This window comes from Anopheles cruzii, chromosome 3 (genome assembly GCF_943734635.1).
Source record: "Anopheles cruzii chromosome 3, idAnoCruzAS_RS32_06, whole genome shotgun sequence".
Taxonomy (NCBI): Eukaryota; Metazoa; Arthropoda; class Insecta; order Diptera; family Culicidae; genus Anopheles; species Anopheles cruzii.
The window spans coordinates 64,100,059-64,120,117 of NC_069145.1; the positions used below are offsets into that span (position 1 = coordinate 64,100,059).

At 47.2% G+C, this 20,059-nt stretch overlaps 1 protein-coding gene across 1 annotated transcript in view; it reads left to right on the forward strand.

The window, feature by feature from the left end:
• Positions 1-431: 431 nt before the first annotated feature.
• The window catches only part of LOC128270778 (protein madd-4), a 143,453-nt gene continuing 123,825 nt past the window's right edge, over positions 432-20,059 (forward strand). Inside the window, exon 1 of the mRNA XM_053008196.1 lies at positions 432-455. Within this exon, the coding sequence (XP_052864156.1) occupies positions 432-455 (24 nt within the window). The remainder of the gene's footprint in view (positions 456-20,059) is intronic.

The following is a 20,059-nucleotide window of genomic DNA, read 5'->3' on the forward strand; positions in this document are numbered from 1 at the left end:
CCCAGCCGGTGAATGGTAAAGTTTACATCCGAGTTTTCCGGCTCCTGGGGCCCCGGGATAGGAAACCGGATCAACGCCAGCGAGGATCATTGACGGCGGCGATGCGTCGGAATCTGTCACGGGCTGCGAAACACGAGGCGTGGCTCAGTTTTACCATAATTCGGCAATCAATCATCTATGCTTAAGCATAAACCGTGTCGTGTCGTATCGGGGCGATAGGCGTTTGTCTTTTTTCGGCGTTTTTTCCTGTTAATTCTGGAGTCGGTTTGATCCGCGCCGATGTTGTCGCCGCCGGCGGCGGGTTAGGCGGAAAGTAATAAAATTCAACTGCACATCATAAAATGCCTCGATTGACCAGAAACGGTTCCCAAACTCACGACGAAGCGCGTTGGCTCGGGAAGTTATAAAAACCTAACCAAAGACCATAGGGAATGTCCCAGCTAACCCTGGGAAAGGTAAGTTATCAAACGGGTAGGACAAAGAAAACAGTTCGGATTGTTTTGGAAACTATAAGTTTGTGCAAAGCTTGTACAACTCTTGTCAGAATGGTATACTTATGCATTGTCTGAATTTTGAACATGAACAAACATTTTAATATGCAGCCATGGGTTTCATCATTAGAAAAGTGTAAATTGTTGGCGTATGAGTAAAAGCTACAATAATATTAATTAGTAAATGTTTTTTGGTATTGCTTGCTTGTTTTTGTTTCTCTTGCAGATATTTCAATTATTACAACGTGAAAAATAATATTATCAAACTACTTCTTCCGAAATGTTTTATTCTAAAAGTAAAAAATGTTCGTACTTAGGGTATACTACACTTCATTGATATGTATACGTTAGGTTTCCAATATCGGATTGTATTAGACGTTTCTTCTGCCCACTTCGAAGCCATTCAATAAATCATCGATTCCATTGGAGCATTTCAGTGAGCCGTTAGTAATTAATTTTATTTTGTTAACGACAGTTCCGCTTCGATGACAATTAGACCTTAACGTGCTCGCGGCATCTTTTGCACCTCTTCGGGACTGCTCTTTAAATACGGAACGTAACTAACGAGGAGACAATGATGAGATGGCCAGTGTCGTGACACGGACATAGGCAAACAAATCATCGACTTTTAGCCCCAGTCACGGCACGGCAACACCATCCGGGGTGACGACATGTCTCTGGCCTACCGGAATCCGTTGCCAGGATAACTGTTGGGAGGTGGGAAGTTGTACTTGTTTTCCCTGCGCCACTGCCCGGCTATCAATCATCTTAATGGTGGTCATTAATAGGTTTAATGAGCAATTTGAATGAGTGAATTTTTAAACTTCGCCATGGTCGGTTCCACATGCTTGGAGCACAATCCAGAGCTGGACCTTACTACACTTATCTGGTTGGCTCACGACGTTGTTATTGTTTTTTGAATGGCAAGTAAATGCGTCGTTTTAAATCAAATAATCCAATTTAAAAGTTGATGAATGGTACAGTGGACAGTGCCGGCCAATCTGGCCGACTGTCCACATAATGGTCAGCCCAGCAGTGGTCAGTGTTCGGCAAATTTATCACGAACGACTAAGTGCAGCTGGACGTGGCATGCGATAGTAGAACAGAGAGTACCCCGTTTGCCAAAGGATATTTATTTTTCTTTGTACTTCGTACTCATTACACATTTCGGCGGCAAAGAAGGGAATCATCTGTCATATATGATCCGCACATGGCCAAAAGCAGGAAATCATAAATTGAGCCAAATAATAAAGCTCATAACTCATGTCTGCCTACGATTAACTATAAAAAACCAATAGTGCTATGGGAAAGTATCTTCATTATTCTGAAGCACTCGAGAAGCTTAGAAGGATGCATAAACAATCCGTTATGATTTTCGATTTAAGCAAATCGAATGTTTTCGTTCCTGCTCTGTAGGCTGATCTCAACGCTGGTACGGGAACACCTGACTCATTGTCAGGTGTCAGGCTTCGGTTGTTGAATTGAAAGTGATCGTTGCTTGAATCTTGACGGGCCGACGTTGATGCCTAAACATCATTGCTGACAATGAACAATGTCGGCAACGACTCACTCTCTTTCCGTCTCGGATCTGATAAAATACCGTTCGTATAGTGCCAACAGCGATTGGAAACCAACACGACAAGAATCATTTTCTCGAAGCTGTACGAAGCTTGGGCCCGAACACTAATGCAACATTGTTGTGTCCCCGGATTATGTTAAATGAGAGAACCCGGTACCTACGGTGCATAACCAGTGTCAACACCGGTGCCAAACGAGCTGTGAAACTGTGTTTCGATTCGATAGGGAACGGGAAAGAACGGCATTCTGACTAAAAATACGGAGAATCCGGTTGACAGATATTGATCGTACTCCAGATTTCGTTGTTGCCCGACCTCGAGTCGAGCCGTTCCACCGGGAGGGCAGCAGGAAGATTGGTTGTAGTTTCTTACGCCAAGGGACTTTAAGAAATAAAAGGAGGAAAATAGAATCTAGATCGTGAACCGGACCATAAGCCGGCTTGCGTGTTGGGAGCTAGATTGGAGCAGAGATCGTAAAGTTTGATCGTAAAATTATACGGAAATGACTTTCGACAGTTAATTAAATAAAGCCCGCCCGTCTGGGTGCTCCGTGAATGGGTGGGTGCGCATGCACCGTGCACGGTTATGCTTCACGAACATACCACATGCCAATCGGTGCCGCTTTCTGTTCCGCGTTGCCTTGCCTTTCGTCACTTGACAAGCTGTCAATTTGGGATGTCCAATCATCCCGGTTCCCGGTTTCGGGCCAAACAACCTTCACCACTTGCACCCAGAGATAGTGCAACGTACCGCTGATGTTGATGATGTTTGACGTCCGATGGGCGGTGTCAACACACCAGCGGCCAGTGATAATGGCTGCAAAGTTCGCTGACGTCCACGCTCGATTTTGGTCCCTTTTTCTCGTGGAGCAGAAAGCCAAACGACGAAGTTTTGACCGAATTCTCTTCCACACTTGCGTTTGCAATTATTCAATTCCGCGGCGACCGTGGTGGACTCAATTTCCATAATTCCTACTTTCTTCGCAGCGGGTTTGAGGTCCAAATTTACATCCTAACCCACCGGCCCGCGACGCCCGGCTTGCGCTGCGGCAGGACACCAACGGGAGACACAAAATCTTCATTTATTTTCATTACCATTACACCTCGTAATGACTGTTATCGCGCGAAATAATTATCCTAATTAGCATAATTCAGTCACAATGTTCACCCCACCGGGCGGCGGTCAGTGTCGGTCTTCTAGTTCCCTGTCTGCTTCACGACGAGGACGTCGTGTACTTTTCGGCGGTTTTGGAATACATACTTTTGCGTACTTTTCATTGTTTTTCTTTTGTGTAACTTTAATGTTGCCATTTTGTTATCGTCGTGCGTCGTGGGTTTAGGGAGCATTTTCATGTTTTCGTACGATAACGCAGCGGTGCTGTCAGGGGTTTTGTTTGATTAGGAGCAATTGCGCAAAAAAATTGGAAAGCCGAGCTACACCGAACAAATGGCAACGTTAAAGCCAACCAAACCATTTTGGGCGCTCCGAGTCTATGACCATTTTTAAAGCCAAGAAGTGCTTGGAATGGAGTGCGACGAAATAAAACATGTTTTTGATGTTCGTTTCAGTTGCTTAAACACCAGTTTTTGTAGCTGAAAAAAGCAATTAAAAGTAATTGTGTTGATTTAATTCATAGGAAGATTGGAGTAACATTTTATGTCAGCAAAAGCAGCGATTGAAGTCGATCAGGGGCGCGATTCTTGACTCCCAAGCCAGGTTGGCCTCATCAAGTCCAACGTTAGGAATGATGGGCATCAAACTATCTAAGTTCTAACGTCTTAAAGACCTTTAACATGTCAACACATAAATTATATTGCCAAGCGATTATTGTATGAAAATTCGAATACGTGTGTATGTGTGTATAGGGAGCCAGCATATCAGCAAAAACCGGAAACGCTAAAAAATAATAAAAGGAGCACCGTCCCACTTTCTACAAAAATTGGATATCGTCCGTTCCGAATGCGAAAGATGTTCCGCTATTCATAGAGTGCTTCCGGGACATGTCCATATTTACACACAGCGTCCACTAATTGTCCTTCTGCCGAGCATCGAGGACACACCGTTTACCAATCCGGCAGCCGTTACGCGAGAACCTCGGGGCTCAAAAATAAACAGGGACCGGCTCGAAAGCGCCCAGGATGATGCTCCATTAATCCAAAAATATTACTCAACACCGACGTCGAGCTCCGGAAACTCCGGTGAAACGGGAAGGAAGTTAAAATTACTCCACAACCGATGCCCGTAAAATAGCGAAATGCAGCTGCAATTGCAATCGGTTACGTACGCGGAACCGGACAGTCCAATCCGGGCACAACAATCTGGAACATCTGCAGAGCGGCGTCGGTGTTTGGCATCGGGCGTTGGGCCTTCTGGGCTAGAAGAAACCTTCTGGCCCCGCGTTTCCCCGTTGCTGGCAGTTTTCCTATCTATTTCTCGTGCGCGGGTGACCGGTGCAGCGCTCGTGTGCGGCTATGATTTAGTTTTACCGTTCCTGGCTTCTAAGAGCAGGACGGGCGAGAGAGAGTTTTCGGTGAAGCACTGAAGAAACAAAAAAACTAACTGTGTCAAAGTAAAATGAAAATAAACACAAGTCGAAAAAAGCGAAACAACCAAACTAAGCCGAGCCAGAAAAATCGACCTGAATTGCCAGGCTCACACTTTCCGGAACCGTTCGCCATCACTTTGCAGCCGTTAGTTGCTTTTCGTGGTAGTTTTTGTTCCATTCGTTAGGTGGTCCGTTTCATACTTTCTTTTGCTTCTAATTTTCTTCTTCGTTTTTTCTGTGTGTTTATTTTTCCTGTTTCCTTATTTTTCTTTTTAACTTGCGAAGTGCGAAGTGAAGACATCTTTCGGACGAGTTGTCCACTCTCTTTCTTGCAAACGTTGTTTACTGTTGGTTTTTTCTCTTTCTTTCGGCTACACCCTTCCTGACCGAGCGGTGGAAACAAGCAAGGGCCGGTTCGGTTCGCATTGTTCGAAGCTCCATTTTTCATTCCGATCCAATCCGGCGGCTTCACGCTTTCCCAACTCACAGCCACAGCCACGTGCGTGGTGTTAAGGATTGTGTTTGTGGTTGGCGCGCTTGTGGTTTATCGTTTATCAAGGTTCCTATTGCTGCGCACTTGACGGGTTGTAGGTCTCGACTTTGATGGGAAAATGGCAAACGCGCGAATTGTGGCACCATTTCTACGGGTTGAGTAATGTTTCACTCTTCCCGAAACTAGTAGAAGAAATCGTTTTATTTTTCCTGCATCATTTCGGTTAAAGGAAGCGCTTGACGTGGCGAATTAAGTCGTTCACCGTCACGGTGCTAGCCATTCGCTAAGACCGGCGTGTTGTCGAATGCAAGCAGCGCAATTGGCGACTGTCACAAAGCATGACAATTGAATGAAATGATTAAGGAACTTTAGAGAAAAGTTGAACAACAAATGGCCCTTGTTGAGAGCGCACGAAGCATGGTGCTGTGGGTTAACCTGGCGCTCTACTTGTGCGCCTTTTCAGTTCCTTGGCATTGGTTTCGATTTTGACAGGCAATATTCCACTGTCCTTGCTGGTTGCTTGTCATCGAGAAAATGCGTCCGTTACGGGATTTTCCGACTAGAAAAGGAATTTCCCAGAAACAAAATTAATGGGCGTACTTGCAGGGCGACCGATTTTCGCACTACTCTTTCACGACAATTGCCTGCCACAGCGCACACAGGAACGACAGGAACGTTTTCTTATTGTTTTAGATTTGATTTCACTTTTTTACACTTTTTGGGCAACGGCGTATGTTTCGATGCGCCACCGTGGAATCCAATAATTTTAAATTATCGTTACACTCACCACGAAAGTGCATCCTTATGTGCGCGCAAACTTTATCTTCAGCGTGTCCCGTTGGCTCGCGGCACCTTAAGCACGTGGCAGCAAGTTTGCAGAATGTTTGTCTTACGAAACGAAGCGGAAAGTTTACCATCCACTTTGTTCGCTCGACACATAAAGCAGGAAAAGAAAACCATATGGTTTGAAGTGGAATTGCGGTATGATTGATAAAAAAAAGGACCAGGGGAAAACAATTTATCTTTCCGGAACAGGCAATTAATGGATGTTGCGCGCAGTTTCTGCGGAGTATGATTGGTTTCTGGGGTTTAAAGTGTGGGTTGATTTAGTTTTTGAATTATATTTTTAGGTTCTCCATCTCAGGGCGCAACGCATTTGTGAAAAGTGCCCACAGACTGTGATTCTTTTACTGTGTTGTTGTGAAAATTTTCTTCCATTTTCAGGTTTCCAAAGGTTTGCATTAAGTTGTTTTACTATGTGCACCCTATTTCGTTTGAAATCTAACGTACTTTTGTTCTTTCCTTCGACTACAACAACAACCTCCATCGTTTAAGCAGTGTAATCAAATCCACTCAAAGAGCAATTTACTCTATGTCGTATTAGAAAATGTCTTCATTGTCCTAGATTGTCCCAAATTACAGTTCTAGTAACGGAACGCTTGGGGTGTGCACCGTGGGTACTGTACCGTACCTTTTTCAGACTTTTCAACCAACGAACATGGAAGAAGTTCACAAGACTTCGTTTTAAAACCCCGGACACAGAGCATCACTTGAAAGTATCACTTTATAAACTTGTCCGGTCTTCTAGAACCGGTTCACACCCGCGTCGGGTGCCTTAGCGTTCCGTTCTGCATCTTGTTTCCTGAAAACCTGCGACTAGCGACAACCTGCAATGGCGGTCTCTCCCTGCAACACCTAAAAGTGTGTGAAGCTGTTCGTGCAAACTGATTGCACCATTATTTATGAGTGTAATAAAAATTAACTTTCCATCCGTCGAAAAGTTCCCACGCTGCGGACCCGTGAGCCCGGGCTAGGTCTGCTCTAGTTATGGTTCCGTTTCGGTTCCGCGATATGCAACCATGCGCGGGCCCGTTTACGAAGTTTGGCGGCTTTGGCGACCATCTTTCGGGATATTTGCCGGAGCTCGATCGAAGGCGAAGGCAATTTAAGTGGTCGCCATTAATTTCACTACAACGTGCCCTTCTTTTATTGATTTTAAATCCTTGTAACAGGCTCTTACAATGCTTGTGGCCGCTCTGCCAACGACAGTTCTGCCTTCACAGCGTGCGAACAAACTGCCTGATGCCAGAAGTAATGTTTTAAATTTTTCACTCGTTCCATTTTCAACAGGAAACGAAAGACGTTTTTAAGTAACTGCAAATGCCAGTAAAAAGCTGTGGCATATCCCGTTTCATAAAAAAAGTAACTGTCTGGCTTTTAAAGTTTTTTTTTTAAATGATTAAAACCGGTAACAAACAGGAATATTGTTAAATCCGGTTAAGGGTAGGAAACATTTGCAGAAAGCGTTCATCCTTGTTTGGGATGTTGGAGAGAAGTAGGATGTTTCCATTGCGATTACTAAACTGGTATTTCAATAATTTGCTTCGGTACAGTATAAAAACGTGGTCATTATAATTATTCGAGTTGAGTTATTAGAGTTGTTATAATTATTAATTTTTTAATTTTGCTTTATTTTGAGAATTATTTGTGGCCATTTTTCGCATAACCAGTACGTCATACGTACTAATACTAAAATTGAGCCTTCAAATCTAGAGAAAACAGTATATCGTTTCATAATAACTAGATATTGAACATTTTGCGTATGGTTTGTCATCAAAATCCATTTGATTCCCAAATTGAGAGCCTATTGAACGTTAGAGCATTAGCGCACCCCACTGCTCTCGTTCTGGGATAGACAAATCAATAATCATTCTAATAACCCACCGAACGAACGGTGCATTTGGTCGGAACATCATTGTCAGCTTGAACGTTTGACGTTCGCCGTTTGGTCCGTTGCTTGGTGGCGGAAAGAGACCACCAAAATCCCGATGCTTGATATGTTTTTCACAGTTTTGGCCCAAATTTTGGCCACATGTTTCTGTCGGCGCGTATGTTTGGATTAATTAGCCAATGTGAGTGAAATATGCTGCAGCCCAGCGCCTCGGAGCACCCGATGCGTTCGCCGGAATATTCCGGTAATTAATGAGCACGATAAATTATCGCCGGTATGGCGAGAATATGTTGGCGGGGCGCGAGAGGCCTTCTTTGATGCGCCCTTTTGAACCCGGCTCCTCCCGTTGGTTGACATGACCGCGAATGCGGACGACCGGCGGCCTCGGTTGACGGATGCAACATAAAAAGGAAGGTTAAAAAGCAATCGAACGCCCTCCTCCATAAATTTTGCTCCACTGGGGATCGACCGTCGGCCCGGGCATCCCGGGGATGCACCTCATCATGGCGCAACCGGGGAGCATTTGTTGCTTGATTGGGTCGAGGCAATAGCTTCGGGACCCCTACAAACCGATTCGCGCACACAGCCAGCAGCCATCGTCATCGAGAGGTGACAGCTGGCCCGTTGACGATCGTAACAATTTATCGGGGAGCGTGCAGGGCCCAGCGCTAAAACCTCATCCAACATCATTACCATGCTGATTGTTTATTAGCCGTTTCGGGGAAAATAAGACCGAAAGGGGTGAGCTTCGACGGCGACGGTGAGTTGTGTTTTAATTTTACGCGTCGGCGTGCATTGGCTACACGATTTGTTGTGAGGCGCGTAATTGTTGGCATTTTCAAACTAAGATAGGCCAACAGGTTAGAATGGGTTAGTACATAAATTGCTACAGAACATAAACAGGAATTTAAGCAGTTGTGCAGCGAACGACAGCTGAGCAGGTGTCCTGCTTTCCTATGCTACGATCAAAATCGATAAATAGTGCCAACGTCTACTTTCGACAAGAAAATCTCTCGAGCATCAAGCGGCTCGGTTTGATTCTACCTAAATTTGTTTGATTTTTCGTACTGAAACGTAAATCTTTAAGGTGATAAACATTAACTTTAAGGTGATAAAGTTGTCAACCTACTTAACGCATTTTAATAAACTGGTAAAATGTCTTTGGAAAAATCTTGTTATAAATTACCATAATTTACTTTACTAATTCCGTCTGTTACTATTTAACTGTATTTCATCATTCGAAGTATTTTTTTTATTTACATTACAAATGATGATCCAAAAATGATCCGAAAATTCAAAATGGAAAACTATAAAAAAGTGAAATATCATTTAAACAGAAACGAAGAACGATAAACATGACGACTGGTCGGCAAACTCTATCATCTGCTAGCAAACATGAAGAAAATATGCTCAGACCTTAAAGGAAGGACACAGATCATTGCTGAAAAATATCACAAAAACCACGAAGACCAGCTGCATCGAGTGCACGATCGTAACTATCGCTTTCTTGCATATACGTTCTTGCCGGCTTCAGCAGTGCATCTTAGGGTGCCTGTCGCGGGGTAACTCACGTCTCAGAGCAGCATAAAATTCCCCTTCCTACGGTCTACGCGGAGAGAAAAATAGCTCAAATCTCCAATTCGGCTCTCTTCCTCGAGGCCGAACAGCATAAACATATTTATGCTGTGTAGCTCAGTTGGCGATTCCCCTTTTTCGGCCCTTCGCCCGTCGTCGGTTTGCTCGGTTCCGGTTCGGGCCGCACGGCTTCGGGCGCCGTTCGGGAGCCGCTTCCGAGGACACTTTCGGACGGGGCGCTCGGCATTCGTACGCGGAACACGGAACCGTCGGGTTGTCGGGCATTTTTTTCCGGTTCCCGGTGAGCTGCACCGGTGCACGTGTGTGTCTCTCTGCGGCCAGCAGCAACCAATCGCAGTGTGGTAGTTAAAAACCGTTTCCTTACCGTCGGGAAAGCCAGGAAAAGCCAGCTCCGTGTGGAAGTGAGCCTTGCTGTACGCGGTACAGTGTGGTGCGCAAAAGTGCTAGCCAAGGAAGCGTGGAAGTGTGATAGAGTGGTGAGAAATTGAAATGTCATCGCCTACTCGTCGTGACAAGAAGTGAACCGGGTCTGCCTGCAATCCAATTACTAAAACGCGCAGTGATTTCGACCGCCAGGCGAAGAAGCACTCGTCGGCCCCGAAGCGGGGAATGACGCATTGTGGCCGGGAGGGGCCAGGCGAACAAAGAAGGAGCTCGGCAGAAAGGATACCGGCGCACGCACCGCGGGCTCATCCGTAACCCGAGCGAGCCGCTCTAACTAGACAACGTTAACGGTACCGTTGCCTCAGAAGTGGGTCCCGCCAGTCTGGCCTTCCGTGGCCTAGCGAGACACCATTTTCATAAATCGTTGCGTGGCCAGTGACCATTAAATTGGGGACCGGTGGCAAGGTCCCACCGCCGACGCTGCTGTCGATAGTTGGTGTCTGCCGAGTGAAGGAATTTACCGTGCCGTGTCCAATAAGCGCAAGCAAGCGGTCCAAGAAGTTTTCGTGCGTTTTCGGGGGAATTTTCGTTTTTCGGTGAAGGTCAATCGACCTGTCGCGGCGTGAGCCTACTAATCTCCAATTAACAGGATAATCCGGCGGCAAGTACATAGTACGGTGAAGGTTCGGCCAACCTGCTCGGAGGGTTACGACGTGTTTCGGTGCAAGTGTCAGTGTGCGCGTCAAAGTAGTCTCCAGGCGCCGTTCGTTTGAAAAGTGTATAATTCAATTAGTAGGCCACGGTGAAGGTGCCGAATGTTGGTGGTTGTGCACCGCAACACACAAGTGTTGACAAATTTGTCCCAAAAAAGGCTTAAGTTTGGTGCAATTAAGGTGAGCCTTGTTTTCGGTTGGCGACAAGTGCGCCCCGGATTGTGTTTCGCGTAACTTTAGCCACATTCACACGACGTTACGACGTGCTGTGGCCGAGCAGCCGAAACCAGAAACCGGGTTGGCAAGCGTTTCATTTCGCAAGAAAAATTAAATCCCTTTTCCTACTCGGAAAAAGAAAGGGCAAAACAGTGTAACGGTGAAAAGAAGAAGCGGCGAATAAATTGAAAATTGAAACGAAAACAAACGAAACGGATAGAGTTTCCCTCAAAGTGTGCGCTGGTGTGCGCCGGGCTGTGTGTGTGTGTGTGGTTGAAGCAGATTTTTGCAACATCGAGTGCGCGGCGCCGTACAGTGAAACCGGATAAAGAAACAGAAAATAACAGTGAGAAAGGAAACGGATCGGCGAAGAGCTGAAAAGGATTACTTGAAAATATTATTCTTTCATCAGCCATCAGAAGCCCGGCGATAGTGCGCGGGTGGTGCGCGGCGACGGTGAAGCGACACGGTGTCGCGGCCACCAAGGATAATAAATCTCCCTTTCGTTCGTCTCTCGAGTGCACCGTGAACACCGCCGCCTCCGCTGACTAGTGGACGCTTGTTGTTGGCGCTTTTCCGGCGAAACCACCGACCGCCGTGGTGTTGATTTCCTGTCGGATTAAAGCAAACAGCGCGCAGGCAACCAAGGCCTCGATTATGATTGTGTAAGTACACCACCGTTATGGTCCGGTTTATGGGAAGAGCTTTACCCGCCGTTCTTTGTTGCGGCCCCGCAGGACAGAAGCTTCGGATTTGATTCTGGGGCCAAAATGAGCCTTTAGGTTGTTCCGTTGAACTAAGTTGCGTCAAGGGATGCTGATGAGAAAGATACACGAAATCGTGGTAAATGGTGAAAATGGCCCAAAAGTAGTACCATATGTTTCGAATGTCCTTTGAACGAAAAATATCTTTATGAGGAGAGTTTATTATTTTTTGAGCTATTTTTAACAATTTATGTTGAACTATTTTCCGAAAACAATCAGTAAATCCTTCAAACAAATTGCTGTCGGCGAACGTGGGAAAGAACAGAATTGTAGAATCAAATTATAACCCCAATCCAAAACAACTTTTACAACAATTATAAAAAAATGGATAAATTGTCCAGATTAAGCACAATTAATGGAGTTGAAGGTTCAGAGTTGTTTGGAAAAAATGTTTGAAATACAACTGCTTTCTTATAACATTTATGAAACAATAGTTAACCGAATGAAACACTGCAAACCTGAGCCGCAAGCACAGTCAGCATTCATTTAGTCAGTCGTTGTGGGCATGAGTTATGGAGCCGTTTTCGAAAACTTTCTGCTCCTAATATGCTTCGTGACGCACAACTATTTTTTTTAGTTCGAAAACTTTCCCACTCGCTAACCGGTTTCCACAGCTTTTCCGACTGCGGGCGACTGGTGGCAAGAAGTCGTTTACTCTAAAATGACTCATTTACCCGATTACCGGTTGAGAAGCAACGTGATGGCAAGCGGCAGACAAGAAAAAAGTCGCCTCCGGAACCCTTAGCTTGGTTGCGGCAACGGCGAAAGCCCCGGCCAAAGCCGCTTAGCAGAGATTCTAGGCGCTCAGATTGAACGCCGTTGTTTCTTCCCTGTTTTTTCTTCGGCGACAGCAAGTTAATGGGAAATTGAGAGAGGTACTTCAGCGGCACGGGCTTCGACGGCCAGAAGGGAAAGCTGCTCGAAAAGTTAAAAAGTGTGCTCGTCTCTCGGTGTCCAGGTTGCGATCTCTCCATCTGCAAGCAGTTTCGGTGCATGCATCAACCGTCTCGGCAGTGTTGGGCCAAAACCCACCATCAGCAGCAGCTGTTGGCGACTGGGTCCATTGGGACAGAGCTGCCGGCCTAGCAAAGGAGAAGGCGAAAGGGCTCTTAAAGGATACTTTCGACAAAGTGCTACCGGTCTAGTGTTCTCGCTCGACATGCGAGCGACATTTTCACTTCATTCTCAATCACCTAGGGAGATGGTAGCCAGCCGTGTGGGGGTTTTTTGGGAGGAGGTTATTATAGGCGACATTCGCTTGGCCCATAAGGGACTTAAACGTTTGGCAGGGGCACCGTCGCAATATTCATGAGGTTCGGTGGTTTTGCTCATTCAGCCGAGGTGCATCTCCGGAACATTCTAGACACGAGCAATCAAGTGTCCCGAAAGGAGGAAAAGAATAGACCTGCAACAATGGCGCGAGATGGCGAACAAAAAAAACAATAGAGCGCAAGAAAAAGCTCCCCCACACGAAGGCGCAACCGGAAGCGACCCCAAGGGAAATTTTTTAACTCCACCCAATCTCCGGTGCTCCGGGCGGTCCTTTTCTGCAGCTAAACGGTGGCGGTGATGCTGCAATTGAATTTCTGGAAGTGGCCAAATTTCCTCTGCCTCCTCTGGGCGGACGGCACCCCGTTGTTTTTTTCTTCTTCCTGCCACTAATGTGCACTGCTCGAATTTATGACCCGGTAATTGATATTACCGGAGGAGCCGGGCGGTCGGTGAATTTGTAGCACTTTGCACGCAAACACCAACAACCTCGGCGGACTGCCTCTGGCCTCTGGACGGTGGGCCTGCACTTATGATTATTTCCCGCACTGTGCCAACTGGCCGTACCGAGGGTGGTAGAATGTTTTCTTTTTCTAGGGGTCCACTTTCGCTCGCCACCAATTCTGGCATTCGGTTCGGAGCTGCATCCCGGGGCGAACGGTTCGGTTGCAAAAGCGATTGCCAGCCGAACGATTCGCGGCAGCAACCGCCAGGTTCTGGTGCTGGCCAGCAGCCACATGCTGGGCTCATGCATAAAAGAAACCATCGCAGCCTCTGGGACGGGGAAAAATAGTTATAAATTTCCAACATGTTCACAGGTTTTCGGTTCGGTTTTTTGCTCCGGTATGTGTGCGAGTGTGTGCTTGGCGTTTCTAGCCCAGAACTGAAGGCCCAATCGAATGAGTGTGGAGACTCACAGAAGACTGCACCAACCAACCAATTCGCCATTCGTTGGATAGTTTCGCTATTCCGCGAATTATTCACTATTGGCTCTGATTTGACGGGATTGAAATCTTCATTTCATTGTAAAGATTAGAAGCGTCCTTTGGTCAACACAGGTTGGCGAAACAACAAATCATTGTTAGTATTTCGTATTCAACATTTAGTGGACAGATATAGTAAAAAGTTGCAGTTTTGCATGATAACCAGAGAATTGTGTACCTAGGATCCCATTCTTCTTAACAGATTTGAAAGTTTCATCAGTTTCTCCTATTATCTTAGAGAATAGCTGAAGAACCTGATACTGATTGTTATAAGAGTAGCTTTGAAAAGCTCAAACCCTATTGTAAAACATTTATCAGGTATCTTTTATAAGTTTAATGATTTATTATATCGACATAGTAATGAAACAGTATCATGTTGCGAGCTATGCTTGAAGTAGTCGCAGTGGCAGCAAAAGGAAATAAGCTTCTTGGTGATTTTTATCACGATCCGATCCGGTGCCAGTCCCTTGCGACAACTTTTCTCGTGCTGCCTTTGCGCAAACGTTTGCCGTACCGCAGTCAGAACTCATTGGAAGAATTTTAATTTTCTATTAACCGGCAACCCGCTTCCCAGGGGAATGGATTCGAATTCGCTCCAAGTCCTTCACTTCGCATCGGTAACTAGTAATCAAACCGCGAACAAGAGTGCTCCTGGAAAGCGCAGCCCGTGGACTGCAGTCAAGCGAAGGCAAACTAATAGAATCACGCTGGAGCGTTGTTCGCGTACGAGTTTTCCGCAGTGTGAACATGAGTTTCAACGAGCGTGTTTGAAAATGTACTTATTACCATTAAACCTGGGCCTCGCCAAATGAAGCTCCAGAAACAACGCCCACTAGCCGGTGGTAAGTGGGAGCTTTGCTAGGGAGGCTTAAAAATATTGTTGTCCAACGGCCGGCGCAGTCCAGGAACGGACGATAAACATCGAGCATCACCGAATCGATGAACTGCGCAACATAAATCTTGGTGGCCCGCACAGGACCGGGCGAGCGAGCGAGCGAGGCAGAGGACGGACGGGCGCCGGAGGATTGTGTACATTTAAAATACCTATCCCGGGCAATTTATCAGTTCATTATTGTACACACTTGGCAACTATGACGGGGCAATTACATTTAAATTCATTGCATCTAAATAATTGAGCAGCCAACCAACAACACACAGCGGCACTCCGGGCCACCGTAGACCCGGACCCGCACCAGGGAGCACCACCTCCGCGGTTGCATAGCATAGACGAGGTCCGATCGATGTGCTGTGCCATTAGCTGGCTGGCTGGCTGGCTGGCTGCACCGACAGAAGCAACCTTTTAGCGATAACCGGAGGTCCGGACGGACCGCGTTGAGATAGGATCGAGTAGCTTCCTTCGGACCTCGGCCGGGCCGGCGAGTGAGTTATAGCTTCTTGAGCTTCGACTTCGGCTGCACTTCACCGGTTCGGTGTTTATTACCCCGAAAAGCTGCGGGGCTCTCGGAAAAGGGTTGCTGTTTCACCGAGAGAGCTGCAGTGCGAGCAAAAAGTTTGCTCGACGCCAGCGCGAAAATAGGAGAGCCTCGCAACGGCTGCTTTCAACTAGAGCCTGCTGCTGCGGGTCGGTAGGGCGTTGGGAACCTCCGTTTTTAGCCGACGGTAGTTTATTAGATCGTTTATTAAATGGCCGAAAACACGGCCATTGTCGAGAGGGGGCCATGTTCCGTTCCATTCTTCGCCGAACAGGCAATCCAGGCAATGAAACGAGAGAACCCAAGCCACCGGCTTTGTGGTGGGGCGAAAATTGAATTCTCACCTTTGTTCGGGTCTTTCGCTTCGTATTTTTTTCTGTTGGGTTCTGTCGAGGTTCATAATGGCGGCCAACGGAAGGGTGCCATAATGGCGAAAGATTTGTTCATTTCGACCACAATGAACCATTAATTTGTTGCCATTACATAAAACGTGCCAAAGGTATATTACTTTGAATAGAGCCGGAATTCGCCGTTTTGCGGAATCAGTTTGAAGCCAATTAAAACCATTGTGGACAAGAAATGAAACAATGAAATTTGCGCTGTACATAAAATCACTAGAAATATATTTGAATATGATAAAAAATATGGAGTCTCGCTTTACGCAATGCTTCAATCGAAAGACCTTGCCGGACGGATGGTCTGAGCATAACGATTTACATAACTTAGCAATCGAAAGTAACTTTACCATTTTCAAGTTCTCAGGCTGAAATGTCGACTTTGGGATGAAAATGCTTGACGACGTGTGGTTAATTCAACTAAGCCTTTTAAGTCTGTTTTGAATCCAGCCGTAACCAATCGACTAGTAAATGTTACTTTACAGTTTTGTGGCTCTTTTTAGTACTATCAAAAATCAAATGCATGATCAAAATCGCAGTTACCTTTAAAATGGGATATTCTAGAGAAAAGGGTTACATATTTCGTATAAAAAGAACATTCTGGAGCATAGTATGTGATCGAAACCTGATATTAAATATCAGTCCATTTCCAAACAATCCGCTGTCACTTCAAAAATACTATTAAAAAAAGGATAAAATAATAAACTTAATAACTGGAACATACAATTTTCCAATTTTTGACAACCGACCCATGGAAAATATTATTTTCGACAATTCTTAAGTTTTCTTATGTTAACATGACTTTAAATGTTTTAAATGCATTAAATTATTGTGCAAAATGTTTCCCCAGCGCGACGAAATTACTATAAAAATCTCGTTAAGATAATTGAAAACAACAGTTGTCACTGGACGAATTCTGTAACCGCAAAGGCAATATTTCTTGTGGCTTATCCCGGCCCCTGTCGGCCATTGGCCCGAGCGCAGCGGAGAGATCTACCGCCCGCCAGCGCCCTCCTGCTGATGGACAATTTTCCGCCCTGATCTCGCCGCTCAGCCGCTATTAAGAACGTTAATTTACACCGGGCTCCGGGACCGTGTACACATCTTCCGTGATTCGAAATTTATTGACCACAAGAAGGACGAACGGAACGCCGCACGGGCACACAACTGGTGGCCAATTCTTCGGTGGCCCCGAAACGGCCACGTAATCCCGTTTAAATTTCAAAATAACGACCGCATTACTACAGTGGTATCCTCCGGACCGCCGGACCCGGCCGGTCCCCCAGACTCGCTGCGCTGCGATCATAAATTATCCGGGTGGGTCCCGCCAGAAGGATGTTGTTGAAGGAGCGCAGCCTTCGTGTTGACTGCGGTAACTTCTCTGCCGCTAAACAAACGGCCCACGGACCGTGGGGCACGTGCAAGTGAAGCTTATCGGGTGGTCTGGACTGTTTTCGGGCTACGTGACCCACGTGGAGGGTGGGCTTTTCCAGTGAATGCGAGTGGCGCTTCGCTTCGGGAAGGCCAACGGGAAGGATTTGACGCGAGTCGGCGCGACGGTGAACTGCACGGACTGGCACGGATTTTGCAACGCGCCGCACGCGGACTTTGGCAGGTGTGCGGCCGCAAGCCGTGGAAGTCTAGCGCCCCAACATGGCGTCCGGCGTATGACATGCGAAAAATCAATATTTGTTCCTTGTCTGGAAGGGCCCCGCCCCGTGGGACGGTGGCCCGGGGGGTGGAGGCCCCGGAGGCTCGGCTTGTGGTATGTTTTAACACCCTCCGTTCCCGCCGGGGGGCCCATCGAACGCAACGCGGTGTGTGAGTGTTTGGCGGATTGCATAGCTTCGGGAGCAAACCGATCGAAACGAGCGCGGATTTGAAATCGAATCGTGCCGCCAAAAAGGACGTGACGGACACGACCGCCGCGGGGCGGTCGGTTAGAGGGGTTTAAGTAAATTTATAGTCGCAGGTTAATTGGCACGAATAAAGTTTGCTTCGGCCGACCCGAGGCCGGCGCGACCGTTGGTTGGCCTTTTTATCGGCCGATGGTCGGCAAGGACGTAGGCGGCCAGGTGAGGGTCCAACGTCTGTGTGGAACGAACACACCACGGCACACCACCGGGGCGAAAATCCTAATTTAAGGCAGGAAAGCCGGCCCGGGTTCGGAGCCGACTCCGGGAAACTGAGTACCGAGCGGTACAATATTGCTTCCGTTGCAGTAATGGCTGATTGCTTTTTCCGCTTGAACTGATTCTTTTTATCGCGAGAACTGGCGGAATAGTTTGGAGGTGGGCTAGCTTTACCGGTGTAGGCCAGGGCGTTAGACGGCGGAAGATGGCGGAAAAAGGGCGGAAACCGATCGAGTGGATTGAAATGTTTAATTTTCCTCCGCACCGGCTGTTTGGCCCGTTTCCTTAGCGCATTTAGTATTCCGAAAGCGCACGCAATGCAAAATAATTGAAGTGAAACAGAGGGCCGGACCGTAAGATTGGCAAATTTGCTTTTGTTTAACGAACAAAACTGGGATAGATATATTATTATCGGACTGCAGTGTCAGATGATAATGACTGGATTTAAATGGAACGAATGGAACTTTAAGGCAGCATCGTGAATCGTTAGTAATACTGGAGTTTAATTTTGAGTTTACTCTCGTTTTCCGTATTTAAATTTAGGCTGATGACTAGAACTCTGTTTTGCATCCCGCCTCAATAAATCGTGTATCTTTTTGAAGCTTCCTTGTTCAAAGGATAGTGTTTAAATTGAGACACGTTTTCGCGATGTACTGTTTAATGTCGCGAGTTTAACGTCGTCACCCGAACCCGAAGGCAAACACTCATGGCAATAACATAACCGTTCAGTCCATTGCACGTGTTTTCACGCCTTTTTGCCTCCACGGCAGATGCTGTTAACTATCATTGCTATGCCCTCGGCAGGCCCTTCTAGGCTGAAGTCATCCGCAAACGAGGGCCCAAACTAAGTCCATTCCTGTTTTTGTTCCAAGAAAAAAACACGGGCTTCCCGTTGTGAGCTGCATATGACTGCTGCATGTCGCTCAAGCGAACATCGCTCCGAACAACTGGCCCTGCACTGAGCGTAAAAAAAGCCCAACATCAACACACAGTCAGCCTCCACCCTACTCGGGATCGCATCGATAAAGACCTTTACCTCGCCGGGAGGGAGCCGAAAATGACCGAAACAACTTCATCATAACAACCTCAGGCTCAGTGGCACGGCGATTCGTGACCTCGCTAGAAAAGGCAAAAGAAAAACAGGGAAAACTCCCGCGGGTATCCCTTTTTGCTCCCGGGTGGGGGTCGTTGCACCACGCAACGCGATTGCATCACATGCACTTTTTGCGGTGCACCATTTTGCACTCGATCAACAACGCGGCCGACGACGATCGGTCAATCGGGCAAGTCACGTTGGCTTCGGCTTCGGTGATTCAATTTTTGGTGGGTCCGAGGGAAAAAGGAAGGAGCCGTTTTTTGCCCGCTTTTTCCGAACACCCTAGATGGAGAGCGAAAGAGAGAGAGAAAGAAACGAAACAAACAAACCGTGGCCCCCAAAATGGAGCCATCGCCAAGGATGAAGAGGAGTAAAAAGGCAAAGCAATGGGCCGGGGGCTCGTCCGCAACATGCTCGGTCGGTGGTAGTGGTGGTGGAGCATAAGAGGACCTCCGGAGGTACGGCAACATGAGGCAAACTTCCGACCAAGCTTGGCGCACGGCGCGAGGCTTGCCAAGTGTTAGTTTTCCTGGCCCTCGCCCGTCTCTGGTGCCATTATCCCAATCGACTAGGCGCTGACTGCAACTCCTGACCACCGCTTGGCCCCGTGGCCCCGTTTTCCCCTGCAAATCGGGTTGACCACTGTGCACACACACACACACATGAACGCGCTGGCCGAGAGAATTCACTAACGAAAACTGTTTAGCCAAAGTTCGTTGCAGGAGTCCGCACGGCGATGCGCAGGATGAGTCATTAGAGAGAGAAAGAGAGAGAGAGAGAGCGAGAGAGTGAGTGAGTGAAATCCCCAACCCCTCCCCCCACACGTAAACATTGCCGCACCCGCGCCACCAGGAGCCAGGCCAAATTGCTGCCTTTCAACAGCGCGCCGATTCTCGATCCGCGTCGAATGTGGCCGCCGCCCGGCAGGATAATGGTTGTCATGTCGAGCTGCCCCGGTCGGTCTCCGGGTTGGCAGTGCTCCAATCGAATCGGAGATGCCGCCCGTCCTTGCGACTGTCCCGTCCTGTGTTCTTTTTTTTTTTTTTTGTAATCATCTCAAAGTTTTATCGAGAAGCGCCCAGGGTCCCGGTGCCGTCGGGAGTTCGTTTTACTCGCTTTTTAATTTTACTTCATTTGTCTGCGACCGTAGAGTGGAGTGCGAGCCCCCAGTTACCAGGCCGCCTGTGGAGAGAGAGCGAGCGAGAGAGAGGTGATTCCGTTTCCTTATCGTTGCCGCAAGT